At 54.5% G+C, this 17,102-nt stretch overlaps 1 protein-coding gene across 2 annotated transcripts in view; it reads right to left on the reverse strand.

The window, feature by feature from the left end:
• Positions 1 to 17,102, reverse strand: part of EIPR1 (EARP complex and GARP complex interacting protein 1) — an 89,738-nt gene that overhangs the window by 28,525 nt on the left and 44,111 nt on the right. For both annotated transcript variants that reach the window (XM_032652052.1, XM_032652053.1), the window contains one exon: positions 6,868 to 7,024. In XM_032652052.1, the coding sequence (XP_032507943.1) occupies positions 6,868 to 7,024 (157 nt within the window). The remainder of the gene's footprint in view (positions 1 to 6,867; positions 7,025 to 17,102) is intronic.

A 17,102-nucleotide genomic window follows, 5' to 3' on the forward strand; every position in this document is an offset into this window, starting at 1 on the left:
GGCACATCCAGGAAGCTCAAGCCTTCTGCTCCTGGGTCTCACCAGCAAGTTCAGGGTTGGCTCGGAGCCATGACGCATTTTGACGTGAAACACCTCCCGAACCCCAAGCAGCAGCCCTGGCTGTCCCTGCTCTCCCCCTCCTCCCACACCCCGTTTCTCAAACAGCAGAAGAAAAATCGACTACAGTTTAAAATTCTCCAGGCAGAGTTAGTGGTCCTTCAGGTTTACATTTTTTAATTATTTAAACCTCAAGTTTAAATAATCACAAACAGAACTTCAAAAAATACATTCTCCTAAACTATCCCACTGGATACAATGGTATATGTCTGCCCAGCATGTTCTGGGAAAGACCCTTTGGGTTCATGAGAGAACCAACTGAAACACACTTTGAACCCTAGTATTTAATGGAAACTTGAACTACGATCTCAGAAAGAATATGAATTTATCCTGTAATATAAATAATTATTTATACTCTGCACCGTACGTTCAGATTTTCGTATTTTGACTCTTCCTAGATAAGCTGTATCTGTACAGTGCATTTTACTATTTTTTCCTCATCACCCGCTTCCTAATACTTAGCTTCAATGACCCTCACAAGGCGCCAGGGTGGCTCTGACGACCATCCCCATTTGACAAATGAGACTTTAGCCAAAGTGAAAGAGGAAGACATCTTTATATTGTCCTGTAAAGCCACAGACTGTTCTTTTCCTACAACATAAGGGACGCGAGGCCTCATTCCAGGCTTCTCTTAAAGCTAGCGGACCACTTTAGCGGTGAGCCAGTAACCAGGGGAGCAACTTCAGGGCTCCAGCTTAAAAACCTTACACCTAAGTACATCTAGGTTGGATGAAACCAGAAAGCACAAACCTGGACCTTATAAAATCTGATAACTCTTCTGTGATGACAGCGTCATAATCACAGAGACCTTTCCACCATCACTGGCAGCAGAATCATACCGTAGGATCTCTGAAAACTTCAAACATCTTATTTTATGTATCCTCAGAGACAACTTTGAAAAGATATTAAGGATAACTTTGAATGTACTCTTTGTAACATTCACCCAAGTCAACTTACACTGTTCTATACACTGAAGTGAAAAGAAGAAACACAAGATCAGAGAGGAGGTCAAATCCTTTCTTCTGGCCAAACCACCTCAAGTGTTTGGAGACCTGCACAAGTTTCTTTTCTTCTCTTTCCTCTCTAAGCTCAACACCAAAGCTTACGGCCCTTTTTCCTTCTTCTACTAAGAACAGTAACATGCACACCCGCTTCTCAGGAATTCCTGACCCTCTCAGCCGGCCTGGCATTCCAGTGTGATATTTACCTCCATCTGCACCGCAGAGGTATCTTCTCCCCAGAAAGCAGAGGTCAGCGGTCACTGTGCAAGTGCCACGGGCATCTGCAAGGACATCAGAAAAAGACCCAGCACGTCCCCCGTAGTGAGGCTAACCCAGCCCGTCGCGGCCCCTCCACAATCTGGGGGGGCGGGCAGGGTGTGTGAGCAGGGGCTGCAGCTGACCGCCACTAATTTCGCTTCCATCCCCCAAAACTGCTGGTTTCCGATTTTAGTGGTTTCTCCCTTAAGGAGACTCTCACCGTCCGTGAAACACTGCAATCTGTATGACTGCTCCCGACGCACCACTTGGGAAATGGTGCGTGTTTCCATTATCTTGACTTTGCTTCCACTCTCCAGCAGGACGCATTAATCCACAGCCAAGGTGCGTAACTCCTCAGCAGCTGGAGAGCCTCTTCACCATCAGAAGGAGACGGAGAGCCACAAAATTACCCTGTGGTGGCTAATCAGCCCTCGGGCCAATCTCGACGGTGATACAGCCCCTACCTCATAGGGAGCCAGTGCCAGAGAACTGTCACCTCCTTCCTGCTCTTACCTGCCGCGTCCCCAAACACCTCGCCTTCATCGGGGCTCCAAAAGACACCGGAGTACACAGGAGACAGGGGTGTAATGCCAGGAGGCCCTAGAGAGTTCGGTGGGTCTGCAGCCCCCCACGTGCCCAGCTCAGTGCCCGTGTAGACACCGCACGTGCTGATAAAACGCATCCCCCGTCAGTGTCAGCACTGACCCTGGGAGACCCCTAACTCCAGAGAAGAACGAGCACACAGCACACAAAGGGGGAGTGTCAGCAGCCCTTCCTCACCTACCCCCGAAAAGGAAAAGAGTGTCAACTACACGCGTGACACTAGGACGAACTCTCACCTCAGTGTCTTTAACATAACAAGGTAAAATTTTATTAATTTTACTTATCTACATCCCATATCCTTCCAAAAGGATCTAAGGCAGCTAATATACATAACCTGGAGTATGACGGGATGAGATACCCTGAAAATGGTGAAAAGACCACAGTTCGGTAAACACATCCTCATGGCTCAGTCCGAGCCCTGCAGGCAGCCCGCCACCAGCGGAACTGACTTCGCCCAGGAGGACCTCACGTGAGTGGCGTGGTCACGGCCGTGCGTCTGTTGAGCAGCAGAACAGCCAGTGCCCCTCACCTCAGTGCGACAGGCAGAGTGGAAAGAGGGTCATGAGTTATGACTAGATTCAGGGAAAGGCACGCGGCACTGAGCAGGTGTGAAAGAGAGCTCACTGCATCCAGTGAATTTAGAGCTGGTAAGAACATCAGAGACTCCTGAATTCAACCCATTTTACACACGAGGGAATGAGGCCCAAACTGACCTGACTCGCCAAAGGGATGCCGTGGATTAGCTACAGATCTGCAGGCAGAGCCCAGGGCCACGGACGCCAGGCCCACCGTTTCTTCCACAATCACCACGCTGACTGCAGGAGCGAACCAGGAGGGAGAGGAGAAGCATGCCGGAAAAGATGATGACTCTAGTATCGGCAAAATGAGGGGGTCCCCTCGAGAGCAGAATTCGTTTACACTGATCATCCAGAAAGGACCAGCAGGAATATGCATGAGCACTCCCCAAACTTATTCTGATGAAGATGTGTCTATACTCCCAGCGCCTGACACCACCTCCAAACCACAGGATGACAGCCACAGGCGGTTCCCAATCCGCGTTCTGCAGGTGTGCTCCTGCAGCCAGACCGCCCAGCTGGGAGGCCCAGCCACTCCCCCGAGGAGCGAGGGACCCTGGACGCAATCTCCTCCTCTCTCTGGCCTACAGTTAACTTACCTACAGAGGTCCCCACTTTACAGGGTCACAGTCATGACTCAGCATCGTTTCTGCGGCCCCAATTCGCTCCCTTTCGCACTCAGCACCGGGCGGAGCGCTCCGTGTGCCAGGCACTGTCCTTGGTGCTGATGCAGGCTACAGGACACAGCCTGCATCCTGACAGGCCCCTGCCCGGAGGAAGCTCAGGCTACAGAGAAAGACGCAGGAGTACAGGCACAGAGAGGGGAGGGTCAGGAGGTGGTGACTGCCATGACGAGATAAGACTGGGTAAAATGACGGAAAGGCGTGAGTGGGGCTGGGGCAGTGATCATTTCGGAGACAATGGTTAGGAAGGACCTCTCTGAGGAGGGGACACTCAGCCCAGAGGAGCTGAGTGCTGCAGGTCATGGGGCGGCCCCTCCGGGTCAAGTCGGGACCTGTGTCCCCACAGGGCGAAACCGGGGAGTCAGGCCCGGAAGGGTCTGGGGGATACGTTACACCAGCCCCTTCACTGCCTTATTTACAGCCACGCAAAGTACCACATTCCAGAGACCCTGCCATCAGCACAACGAGAAATGTCTCACCTCCTTTTCAGGAATGGAGACCTGATCTACAGAAACAGGTGACTTTCCAGTGACCCTACGGCCACCTCGGGGAAGGTGAGCACAAGAGACCCACCGTGCACTAGCTGACCCTGCTTGCGGCGATGCAGACGTGGGAGCCGTCTACCCCATGCCCCGCGCTCCAGAACAGGAGAGGCTGAGGGGCCCTGAGGACAGGAGCTCCACGCCTCTGCCTGTCAGCGCAGCCACGACTCCAGGGCACTGGGACTGTGTGGCGTTCCTGGACACTCCCTTCTGGCCAGCAGCGGCCGATGGTCAGAGCATCTGGGAGCCCCTCTCCTGGAACTGCTCTCAGCACAAATAACAAGGCAAAAGGAAAGCAAGCAAGTGAACACAGAACACCGACTGCCTCATGTCTGACCACAGTGTCCTTCACCTCCACAGATCCACCAGACTTAAATTTCCAAAACTCATATTCCCTACCTAATAATGAAACCTTGACACCACCGCGGACACTTCAGAGAACGTGCACGACAGCCTCACATGCTGATCAGGATGCCGAGACTGGACCCGCACACACGGCTGGCACGACCCCTCTGGAGCAGAGCGCAGTCGCTTCCACCAAACTAAACACTGCGCCGCACGGCCCAGCGGCTGCCCCCAGGCACCTGGCCAGGAGAGTGGAGACCCAGGTGCACAGGGTACTGTTCAGAGGCTCTCTACGCACAACAGCCCGAAGCCGGGGACCCAGATGCTCCACAGGGGAACACTTACACGGACTGTGTCCAGCCCACCCGGAGTCCTACTCAGAGTAAGAAGGAAGGAGGGACGATGAGCAAAAGCCGCCATCAGATGCACATGGCGTGACTCCACGTGCAGAATGCTCTCCCGGTGACGGCGCACCGGGTGGCGCGGGCTCGCAGCAGCCAGAGATGAAGGGCGGGGCGTGGGGGGGTGGCGATGGCCGCAACAAGGCGGCCCAAGCGATCCTGGTTCTGTGCCCCGACCGTGGTGGTGACTACACAGACTAACACACGTGATGAGATGCAGGGAACTTAGCGCACACACAGGCGGGGGTGCAGAACACATGAACCTGCGTGGGGCTTTGGGCTGCCTCGATGGCAGTGGTGCGTGGTCCCTGCTGGGGGAGACGGGTGGGCACGCAGGGTCTCTCTGAGCTGTTGCTACAACCGCACCTGCAGCCACAGGTGAAAAGGTCAAAGACACAGAGCGATGCAATGGATAACAAAAAAGACTTCAAGCACTTTGAACAAGAGCAGCAAATCGGGAGTAACGGCATTCCGAGGAGACTCCGAGGAGGACGGGTCTAAATACCGACACTCATTTCCTAGCATGCTCCCTTCACAGGCGAGAGCGCAGGCGCGCTACATCCACCTCCCAACGATGCCCGTGGGCGGGCGCAGCCTGCTCCCCCACGACGGCAGCTCTGATGGAGCATTTGGGCCCAGGTGGGGAGAGGGGAGCGGGGAGCGGACGACGGCCCCTCCCTTAGCCCCTCGTCCCCACATCCCCTCGTCCACAGGGGCAGGTCCCCTCCCGGCGCTCACCCCTCTCTGTACTCGCCAAAGGCATGTAAGCCGCCTGTACATGCCGGCCTCGCCCGAAATGACTGCGGGTCTGCACTGTCTCACTCACCCATTCCCCAGTGCCGGGGTAGCTCCTGGAACAGACACACGTGCACGCACACATGCACACACATATGTGCACACACTCTCGCATTCACACACACACGTGCAAATGTTTGCTGGGGAAGCAGGGCTGCCACCTGAGACGTGGGCCCCGAACAGCTGTGTGGTTTGCAGTGCTGTTCTCCTGCACCCGTGGGTAGTTTCTCAGGGGGCAGGACAACCCCTTCTGTGCAGACGGCCGGCCTCCTGGGAAAAAGCAACAAGCCCGACCTGGCACCTGCTAGCCACCTCCACACACAGACCGACAGACGGAGGCCCCCCGGGGCCCTGGCCACGCAGGCCCCCAGCTCTGCTCCCCCCGCCCTCCCCTCCTCCAAACGCAGCTGACTGTGCGGACCAGTATAAGTCCCAGCTCCAAACGTCACCTCCTCAGAGACTCCGTCATCAATTCCTCTAGTAAAAATTAGGGACTCTCTCCTTGGGGGGCCCACGGCACACAGCTCAGAACGACTCCAGCGTGGTCCCCGCCTGCCCTGGGTCTCGGTTAGATGTTTACACCACGGCCTCCCCGAGAGATCGTGACTCCTCGAGGCCAGGTCCCCGGACCCATCACCCTGGGTCCCTGGAGCCTGGCAGGCGCGTGCAGCAGGTGCTTAATAAATACCCGCTGGATTCAATTTGTTTAATCGGTAGGGGTGACTAAGAAGTGACTACACGGAGGCTCCTTCTCATGTACCTGCACACGCACACACACACACGCACAAGAACACGCACGCACGCACAAGAACACGCACGCACGCACACGTACGCACCACGTGGCAGTGTGACCGTATTAAGCAAAACAATTACTGTTGTAACCGTCAACATCCATAACAAGGGTACGTTCCCACGGTCCCTTCTAGAAAGCACGGCCCCCTGAGTTTGCCAAGGCGTCGGCAACTCGACACGTGAGCCGTGAGCGTCGTGAGGAGTATCTGTGCGTTACCGCGGGGGGCACAGCAATCCGGCCATCGCAGCACGTGGGCAGCCAGGGGCCTGGGAGCCCTGAGGGATGCCGGTGGCGTCCCTCCGTCCTGAGACTGCACAGGACACTTGGGGAAATAAATGCAGGATGAAGCCTCAGAGGGCTGTGGGCACAGCACGACCTGCACACGGGGCGTCCACACTTGGTCCACAGAAGAAGACATCATAAGCCTTCAACCCAAGGTAACAAATAAGTTAATTTATGCACAGGACTGCCGAGTGAAGGTGTATCTATGAGGTAAAAAGCAATGCAGCGCTTCAGTGCTGGACGACACCTGACTGCCATCCTCCCGGCAGGTACCCGGTAAGACTGACTTTAGAAGAAAAGGATCTGGACGCAGCTTTTCTCAGTACATGTGCAGCAGGGTGTCCATAGATTTCTCTCATCTGGGAAACAACTGGCACTAAAGAGAGAGTGGAAGCAAGCAATTTATGCAGCGAGGCCTCTGTGGTGGGGGCCTGCCTCCAAGCCTGCCTGGACACGCAGGGGCGGAACCTACCAGGCGGTGCTGCCATGGGCCGCGGGGCCCAGGTGACAGAGCAGCTCCAGGGCGTGTGCAGGGCTCGCTGCATCCTCCGGGGACTCGTGGCCGCCCGGCTCCAGCTCCGCTGGCATCCTCCACACTGCGGCGCACGTCACGACTTTGCCATCTGCAGCTGAGGGACAAGGGAGACGTGAGCAGAGCGTGGCCGCCCGCCCTGCGGACAGCGCCCACACACGCAGCCCCGGGCCCGCACCCCTGCCCTCGAAACGCTGACCAGGCGGGCGGCTCCAGACCCTGCTCCCCTGCCCTGTTCCAACACATCAACCTGCTTTAGAAGAAAATTTAATTTCCTCAAAATCGATTTCCTCCTGTTCTTCCTCAACAGCTCTTCAAAAAAGGGACTGAAATGAAGGTGGGGCGCAGCTAAAGATATAATCACCACGGGTGCAGCTGGGTCTAAGAGAGGCATTAAATGGACTTTCCCTGAAAGCTCTGTGAGAGCACCTTGCACAGGGGCTGAGAGCCCTGCACACACTGCTTTCACACGTACGTGCTAAATGGTGTCAGTGGTGGCGCAGGCCCCCGTCCACTGAGGGGATGAGTGCGGGCCGGACGCCACAGGCTAAGCCCTGGTGGAGAGCAGTCCGGCGCCTGATGGTGACGCACAGCCACTTTGTGGACAGGGACACTGAGCACAGACAAGACACGCGGGTCACCTCTTTTCAGGAACCTGTCTGGCTCTAGGTCTCTGCCCTCTAAACAACTTTTCTTTTTTTAAAAAAAACAATTTTTCAGTAAGACACAAAATAAGATGAAAAGACAAAACAAAAAGAAACAGATTTAACATTATGTGGTTAAAAACTGAATCATAAATTCCTAAATGTAAACCCTTTCAAAATTTGCTTTCCATTTAGTTCTAAACGGCATATGTGATAAACACCTTCCCCTTTCAAAAAGTCTTTAATAAATGATAATAAAACAATGAACAGGCTTCAGCATTAAATCGTCAATTGGTATCATGTGAAGAATATGAAAGAATTGTAGAAAAAGAAAGAATACCCCAAGAAATAAGAAAACAAAGGACCTTAGAGTACATTTAAAAACGTCCCACTTCTTATTAGATACATGGTCCTCCAATCTAAACACCAACTAATGAAGCAAGAAATACAGCAGTGAACACAACGGGCAAAATGCCTGGCTCCCCAGGTACTACTATCATAATACCGTTATTACCCATGATCAAATCGTCAGTAGAAGGATCAGGGTTTCAACCAAGGCTTTCTGATCCCAATCTCAGTGCTCAGTCCACATACTTCATTGTGTCTGAGAGAGTATGGAGTTGCAGCTTAAAGAAAAAAGAATCATGTATATTACATATAAATTTAATGTTAACACATCCACCTTTAACCATGAAAAAGTAGTTCACGACAGCTTCTGCCTACGAGAGTGATTTTTTTGCTGAGATTTTTAGTTCCACAGTCTTGCTGTAGAGCCCATGGGATTGGCAGTGGAACTCCTGAAACAGGAGAACTAACTGAAGAGAGAGTTGGCAACTTTAATAAGCTGAAAAGAATAAGCAAATGCCCGAAACATTCACCCAGCAGAGGCACAGATTATACTAATCTCCCTAAATGACAGAAAAAGAAGTTTCTAATCTGAAAAGTGATGGGACTGATAACATGAGAACTGAACTGTGGCTGCAGTGCACAACATGACAGAAGGTGACACAGCAAACATAGCTACTGTGCAGGAAGCAACTAGTGTGCGGGAAGCAGCTAGTGTGCGGGAAACTAGTGCGCGGGAGAAGCAACTAGTGGCGGATTTCCCACTGAACGGCTCCTTCTTCTGAGAATTCTGTGCATGTGTCAGGAAGGTAACTCCTGTAGCTGCCTGCTCACCCAGCAAACATAACTGCCAGGGGGTGAACAGTTAAATACTTTCCTCTTGAGAAGAGGAATGAGACGAGAATGCTTTGTGCTACCACCTGTAGCTAACGTTACACCAGAGGTCCCAACTACTTCAGTATGGCAAGAAAAAAAATAAAGATATGAGAACATGAAAAGAATAAAAACACTGGGGCTTCCCTGGTGGCGCAGTGGTTGAGAATCCGCCTGCCAATGCAGGGGACACAGGTTCGAGCCCTGGTCTGGGAAGATCCCACATGCTGCAGAGCAACTGGGCCCGTGAGCCACAATTACTGAGCCTGCGCGTCTGGAGCCTGTGCTCCGCAACAAGAGAGGCCGCGATAGTGAGAGGCCCATGCACCGCGATGAGGAGTGGCCCCCGCTTGCCACAACTGGAGAAAGCCCTTGCACAGAAACGAAGACACAACACAGCCATAAATAAATAAATAAAGCAAACTGTCAACAAGTAAAAATAAATAAACACTATTAAAAAAATAAAAATACTGTTACTTGCTAATGATTATATGTATAGAAAACTTAAGAGAATTTACACTTATAGACATTAGAAATAAAACAGGGAATTTAGCAAAATTGCTAGACACAAGGGTGATATATAAAATTCGATTGGTATCTATAGATTAACAACAAAAATTTTAAAGACAAAATTTGAAAAACTATTAACAATAGAATTAAAAAATGAAATATCCAATAATATCTCAAACTAAAGAGGTGCCAAATGAAGACGACTGCTGAGAGCAGGCGAAGGCCTCAGTAAATGGAGGGGCATACCATGGTCAAGGATGGGAAGCTTCACTACTGGAAAGAGCCCTTGAACCCCAAAGTTCTAGATGGCTTTTTTTTTTCCTTTTTTTGGTAGAAATCAACAACCTGATTCTGAAGTCCTAAAACTTACATGGAAACGTGAACCGCCCAGATGGCCAAGACAGTCATGCAGAAGAACAAAACTGGATGGTTTACAACCTGATATTAATTTACTGCCGATACACAGATAGATCAATAGCTCAGAGAAAGAAAATGGAATCCAGAAAGAGACCTTACACAGATGGTCGCCTGATTTACAACAAAATGCCATTTACTGGAGTGGACAAAGGATGGTCTTTTCAATAAACAATGCTGGATCAATTTTATCAATATATCCACATGAAAAAAACAAGCTGCATTCTACCTCACAACACACCCAAAAACTACCTCCAGACAGACTGAAGTTCAAAATGAGAAAGACAAAATCATACAAATCTTTTCTAGACGATATAGTAGAATATCCTCATAACTCTTCAATAAGCAAAGATTTCTTAATCAGGGCAGAAAAACCACTAATCACAAAGGAAAAGGCCGATAACAGACTACTTTATAATTAAGAACTTCTTTCACCAAAAGACATTGGACTTCATCAAAATTAAAAACTGCTGCTCTTGGAAAGACACTGCTTTAAAAATGAAGCAAAACTTGGAGAAAATATTCAGAATACATATGTCTGTATCCAGATAAAGGGCTTGTATCCAGAATATATAAAGAACTCCTACAACTTAATGATAAGACAAATAACCCAGTTTTTAAAAGTGGGCAGAAGACTGAATCAGACATTTCACAAAAGAAAACATATGAACGGTCAACAAGCACCAGAAAAGATGCTCAATATCAACAGTAACTGGAGAAATGCAAAACAAAACCAAAATGAGATACACTACACACCTGCCAGAATGGCTAAAATTTAATGTAAAAATGATCACCACCACCAAGTACTGGCAAAGATGTGGAGCAACCAGATCCCTCAAAGGACTATTGGAAAGAGCGTAAAATAGTTCAAACACTTTGGCGGTTGGACACCCACCCACCAGGTGACCAGCAATTCCACTCTCAGGAGAGGCTGTCACGACGCGTGGCCTGTTGGTAACGGGCTTTGTGGCCGCTCTCTGATTCCAGCAGTTAAACCTGGCCCCAAAGCAAGAGTGGCCTGGTGATGGTATGTATGTAACTGCCAGAAGCCAGGGGCCGGCAATTAGCCTAATGACCAACAGGCCAGGTTACCAGCCAAGGAAGGCCAACTGGCCGATAGACAACAGGAGACGGTGCTGCAAGGAGCGAAACAGATGGCCCTCCGACCCAGCCCTGGCTGCCCGCACACGCAGGCAGGAGTCCACACAACTGTAGAAGGAAACAAGAGTGAGCGAACAGGAGGCTGAGGGGCATAACCCCACTGAAAGTCGTGCTCCTTTACCCAGGCCTGGTCTGAGCCAGTTTCAGACACGGGACCCCCTGTCAGAAATAAGGCCAGAAGCCCAGCAGTCAGAACCCCACAGCACCAGGGCAGGTGTGTACTGAGACGATTCCCCAAGTCTTCGCCCAGGGACCTCGTGCTGCTTACTTGGTGATCACACACCAGGCACAGGGCCACACCCTGGCAGTTCAAGGTCCACTGAACCCAAAGCGTCCCATGCCCCCCTGTTAGACTGGGGACATTTGGGGGCCAGGCAATAAATGGACAAAGACAGGTCCCAATGGGCCTGAAGACCCTCCCGGACATATGTCATTTCCATGGGCCTGACATGACAGTGGGTAGAACACCCACTGCCCTGAGGCCTGTGCGGTCAGGGAGTGGAAGCCTCAGAAAGTGCCCTCCCACCCCATCAAAGGGCGGCAGAGACATGCGCCGACTTTAAGGACCAGGGCGTGGAGCGCCAGGGCCCTGTTTAATCCACTCTGGCCTCTGCAGAAAGCCCGTGGGCCCTGGCGGGCAAGCGCAGATGGCCATCAGCCCAGCGACGGGGGAGCCCTACCTGCTCACAGCTTCCCTCGGCCTCAGGGACAGGACCTGTGGACACTGCCCCCGAACGTTCTCTCCTGCCCCAGAGAACAAAGAGGCCTGGGAAGCGCCTGTGCCTCTGTGAGGAGGAACCTGGGTGTGTTTCGCCAGAGCTGCGCTGGTGCCCCGCTCGCTCCACCCTCTGCGCCTGGGAACGCTGGGCCCGCCCAGCCACAAGGGGACGCGGCGGCCGCCTGCCGGTGGAGTAAGGGCCAGAGGGCTCTCAGCAAGGTTGGGCTGGGATGCACGTTTGGGGGACCTGCTGGTGTGGAAGATGGTGGCAGAAACGGTAGAGCATCGGCTTCACGGAGGGACCCCAGGCTTCCAGCGAGTCACATGCCTTTTGAAAAACTGCTCCGACCGTGTTTCTGGGCCCTGATGGATGGACCGCAGTGCACCAACTGACCGAGTATCACTCCTGCAAGAGCTCAGTCGTACCCACCAGGGCACAGAGCCAGGCAGGCCCAGAGGGCACAGGCCACAGAACACACATCCCCCACCAGCGCCCGCCTGTGCTGATGGCCAATTGGCTGCAGGGGGAGAAAGAGCCTGAGCGGGTTTACAAAAGGGTGGGCTTGGGCAGGCATAGCCCACTATGGGCAGTGGCCACAAAGCAGCTGCACTCAGGGCGGCTGGGAAAACGATGGCGGGGCGGGGGGGGGCAACACACAGAGCTGCGAGAGCCACCCTGCCCCTCCTCTCTGTGTGCACCAGAGGCCAGGGGCCAACCGGTCCGAAGCCCAGAAGAGAAGGACTGGAAGACTCGGAGGCACAGAGCCGAGTCCGACACAGACGCTGACGCTGCCCATGAGGATGCAAAACACGATCAAACGGTTAATACAAGGTCAAGATCGGCAAGTGCTTTGAGAGATCCAGGTGAGGTGCTAAAGGAAGGAGACGCCTTCCCTGAGCGGGGAGGACCAAAGGAAAGGGTGCTGGGAACAGGAGCTACTTGACCTCAGCCCCAAGGAGGGTTTGGGCACATGGAAATGGACACAGAGGCGTCCTGAAGCAGGATTAAGGGCCGAGAGACCTCGGAGGATGGAGAATGGCCAATGGTTCTACTCAGGATACGGTAAAGGTGAATTAAAGCTGGGAGAAATGAGGTTTGAAGCCCTCTGAGGACCAGACCAGGAAGGGCCTTGAGGACGGATGAGGAGTGTGGAGGATCTGTTCCAGACACCGGGCGGAGGCTGGCGGTTCTGAATCGGGACCCAAGCGCCTGGCAGAAAGTAGGAATTCAATCAGTGCAAGGTACAAGGTGAGTCCGAAGCCCCTAACTGGAAAATGTACACGCTAGAAGTTATGCTGAGGAAGACCAGAAAGTTACCGAGTTCGGTGCCCATGGGAGGTGCCTGCCAACGCCACCTCCCCTAGAAATGGGCAAACCTGCAAAACACGCTGCACCAGAGTGTGTGCTTTTGGTCTTAGGAATACGGTAGGCATTATCAGAAACTCTCCAAATGCTCAGAGGCAGATGAAATGGAAGGTAAACAGTACTAAATGAGAAACACTGGAGGTATACCCATCGAGACATGCAAATTGGCTCTGAAACGCTAAGGATTTCCGTATCTATATGAATCTCAACCGCATTCGGCACACACCCACCAGCTATCAAAGGAACTAAGGCGGTTTTAAGAAGGAAAACCCTATCTTTAGAAGGAAAGTGCTGTAATAACCACTGAGGCATTCTTCTTTTATCTCTGTTTTCAAAGCTATCCTGAAGTTAGGACCTGCAATGTAACTGCCCGAACTACTGCTCCAGTGCCCAGGAGCCCCCAGAGGGCAGGGCCTGCCGCCAAACGAGCCCAGCCTTCACACAGCAGATTCAGACCACAGGACATCCGAGGGAAGGGAACTCCGCACCATGCCTCTGCATCCTACAGATGAGGAAACCGAGGCCTCCAGAACCTAACTGCCCTCCCCTGGCTCACACGGCTCCTAAGCGCCAGAGTCAGAAATCAGATGAAGCCTCCTGTGTCCAGAACAGCCCCCCGCTCTGAAAGGGAAAATACAAGCCGTGCCCTAAAGGCCAATTTGATGCCAGTCTATCTTTTACAGGTAACACACGAGCTAAAGCCACTTAGTGAGATAAAAAGATAATCGGGCAAACGAGTGGAAAAGGCGTACTTGAGGCTGCAAGTGTGCCCACGCAGTGTGCGGACTGCTGCAGGGATATCGAGTCCAGGGCTTAGGGGGCTCAGAGGAGATGAGAGTCTTTGTAAGCCTCAGCCACCGCGCCGGTCGGCTCGGCTAAAGGGCCAGCGGTGCCTGGCTGGGGACACAGTCTGACCCCAGCTGGAGGGGAGGGGCTGCCACAGGTGCTGCAGCTCAGAATCCCAGGCTATCTTTAGAGACTTCAGCCGGCTCTGAGTCTCACACAGGCTGAGCAGGGTGAATGAGGCAGAATCCGCTCCACTCGGCCTGCCCGCCAGTGAGCCCGGACCGCCTGTAACCTCAGCCTTCTAGGTGCTTGAGAAGAGCGTCCCGCGTGAACTACTCCGCCCGGCGCGGGGAGGAGCCTGCAGTGAGGAACAAAGGAGAGAGAGGTGCCTCACCCCAGCACTAGTGCAGGAGCCCCTGTACCGGAGATGCCATCGCAGGGCCAGGATGGGGTGGGGGGCTGGCCGTGAGCTCCACAGACGGGGTGGGCCCAGGAAGGAAGCACGCTAGCCCGGGGGCTCTGGCCTCGGAGAAAAGAGAGAGGAGATCTGGGCGGGTCCTCAAGAGCCCCGACCTGTGTGACCAGCAGACTCGGGTCTGGGTGGAGCCTGCCCTGAGTCCCCACAGTGAAGAGTCACAGCCTCTCACTCGGTTCCTGAGACAGTTCACAGACCAGGGCCCCTGCTTTTAGGGAAACCCAGGTCCCCCTGGGGAAAGACCCAATAGCACTGCCACGAGAATACACTGTACGTTTTCCTCAAAGCCTTCCCCCAAAGAAGCCAGGCGCTTTCCAGGACAGCTGGGCCACAAGGAGAGGGCCCTGTGAGAGCTGACGGAGCCCCCGGGCTCAGCACACCCCCCGTCTAGCCGTCAGACCTACGGGGTGGCGGCCAAGGCCCCCCCGTGAAGGGCCAGCGGGGCCAGCGGGCCCAGCTCCTTAAGGTGTACTGGGGAAGGCAGGGGGAAGGACCCCCACACAGCACCCACCCCAGGGGCAGCGGAGCCAGTGGTGAGACGTCCCCACCCATCAAAACAGGAGCCAGAGGCAGCATCGCACATGGGCGTCGAGAGCCCAGATGGCCCTGACCTTGGGAAAGAGCTGGCACACTGAGCGTGCTCCCGTCCACACCAAACCCACAGGGCACCTGCGAGGAGGCAGCAGATTCCCGGACAGTGGCAGTGGATTGTCACAAAGCTCATCGGGCAGGTGATGCCAACTGCAGCCACGGTTCCGGTGTGCTGCCGTCACGGAGGCAAGACAGTGCAGCCTCGGCTTCAGACTCGGGTATCGATGGAGGGTTTCTGCTCACAAGGCAGCTTGGAAGGGTCACCAGCAGCCAGGCCCCAATGCCAGCAGAGACAACAGCTCCCGGCTCCGGCACGGCCGCACCTGCTCTCGGGTCCTGAACCCACCGGAACCTCCTCCAGGGTGTGCACGCCCTGCCCGCCGGCCCAGTCGGGCCCACCACCTGTTTCTGAAGGGTCCACAAGCTGAGCATGGGTTTGCATTTTAAAAGGGACAAAAAGGGAGACAGGAAGAGCCTGAGAAAGGGTCCGCACGGCCCACAAAGCTGAAAGGGTTACTACCGTGCCCCCATCTCAGCTCCGTGGGCGCCAGTCACAGCCTGCTCTGCGACAAACACGCAGCCCCTCGGGCACCCTCCTGTCGGCCTGCCCCGTCGGGGGTCTGGGGGCACTGCAGGAGGAAGGCTTCTGCAAGGGGTCCCGTGAGTGGCACAGTGCCAGGGTGTCCAGAGAGCTCGACCCCGAGTGGGCCAGAACCCTCGTCCCCCTGGGGCCCTGCTGTCTCTGCCTGGCAATGACCTTTCCACGGCCTCCCAGCCCAGAGCCCCGAGCCCCGAGCCCAGAGCCCCGGCGGCCCACCCAGCTCCAGAAGGCCTCACACCCAGGCCAGCCTTCTGGTTCCTCCCTCAGGCCTCTGTGTGGTCCCTGCACCAGCCAGGATGGAACCACGTGAGCACAAAGGCGCAGGTTCCCACTCACGGCCCTCGTCCCAGAGCTCCAGCACAGCCCTGCCCTCCCGGCTCTGCTGGGACCACCCGCCCCATTACTCCTGAGACCGCCAGAGACATTCACAGCCGTGGCCCCAGTGCTGTCCAGACTCCCCCAGTCTCTGTGGCAGGCCCTGCGGGTGGCGCTGGGGCCACCGCCACCAGCCTCCTCCGAGTGACCACAGGAACGCGCCCAGACCACCTGCCTCTCGCCCTGCAGCCCCGGCCCACAGACCGCGCACCGGCGCCCGGCAGGGAACAGGTCAGCCAGGCCCCCCTCCCTGACCGCCGACCCTGCCCCCCCTCCCTGACCACCGATCCTGCGGCTCGGCCAGGCTGCCCCCGCAGAGGCCTCTCCCTGCCCACCTCTAAGGGGGCGCCGGCTCTCCCTCCAGCGGGCCAGCTTCAGACCACAGAGAGACTGCCCGTCTCGGAAACTCGACTTGTACAGACTCAGCTCCTTCCAGGGACCGCGCACCCCAAAGCTGTGGCTGTGTGCCTGGGCCAGCGCCCTAAGAACTGCCGGCACAGGGGGTCCTTGGGTTTAACCTTGACCCCCGACTACAAACGCTCTGCCGTCAGAGCCTACGGAGGGTCGTGGCTGCGACGCAGGCTCCCGGCAGGGGTGCGCTCTGACGGGCTGGGGACGGGGCCAGCTGGCTGCGTGATGCCGTTGCCCGGGGAACGGCCACTGAAGCGTGTGCCCCTCCACAGGCGCGGGAGCCCAGCTGGTGCCCATTACCGCGCTCGGGGTGGTGGGCCGGAGCCAGCTCCAGAAGCCGGATCCTCCCCACCGACAAGCAGGCTGATCTGGTGGCCTGGCTACTGAGCACAACAGTCCTCACCCGCCCAATAAAGTGCAGAGCGGAGAGAAGGAACCATCTCAAGGACGCGCTCTTAGGAAACGATCCCTGCCGACTAGCAGTGAGAACGAAGGATAATCCTTTTTCCTTTTTCTTATTGTAAATGTTCCTCTTTCCTCTCTTTATTCTACTTAAAATGGCTCAAAATGCAGGAAGTGAAGCGGGGGATTCTGAAACACAAAAGTAAAAGACTCAATTTAAAACATGTCTGCCTGATCATCAATCTTTTTTAAATGAACTGGCCACTATTTGGAAAGTCTGGATCTTTCCACGAAACACACACACACACAAAAGCTGCTTGGGAGGCTTGACAACATCTTACACATTTACAGCACTTTCCACGGGACAATCTCCAAGCGCTCACATCTTTACAAGTCCCAAAGGCAGCTAAAGTTGGTCTAACTGTGCCATTTGCATTTGCTGGAAAGCTCCTGAAAGGGAGGGCTGGGAAGCGGGCGCGGTGGACCCCCGATAACGTTCCCTC

This window comes from Phocoena sinus, chromosome 13 (genome assembly GCF_008692025.1).
Source record: "Phocoena sinus isolate mPhoSin1 chromosome 13, mPhoSin1.pri, whole genome shotgun sequence".
Lineage (NCBI taxonomy): Eukaryota > Metazoa > Chordata > Mammalia > Artiodactyla > Phocoenidae > Phocoena > Phocoena sinus.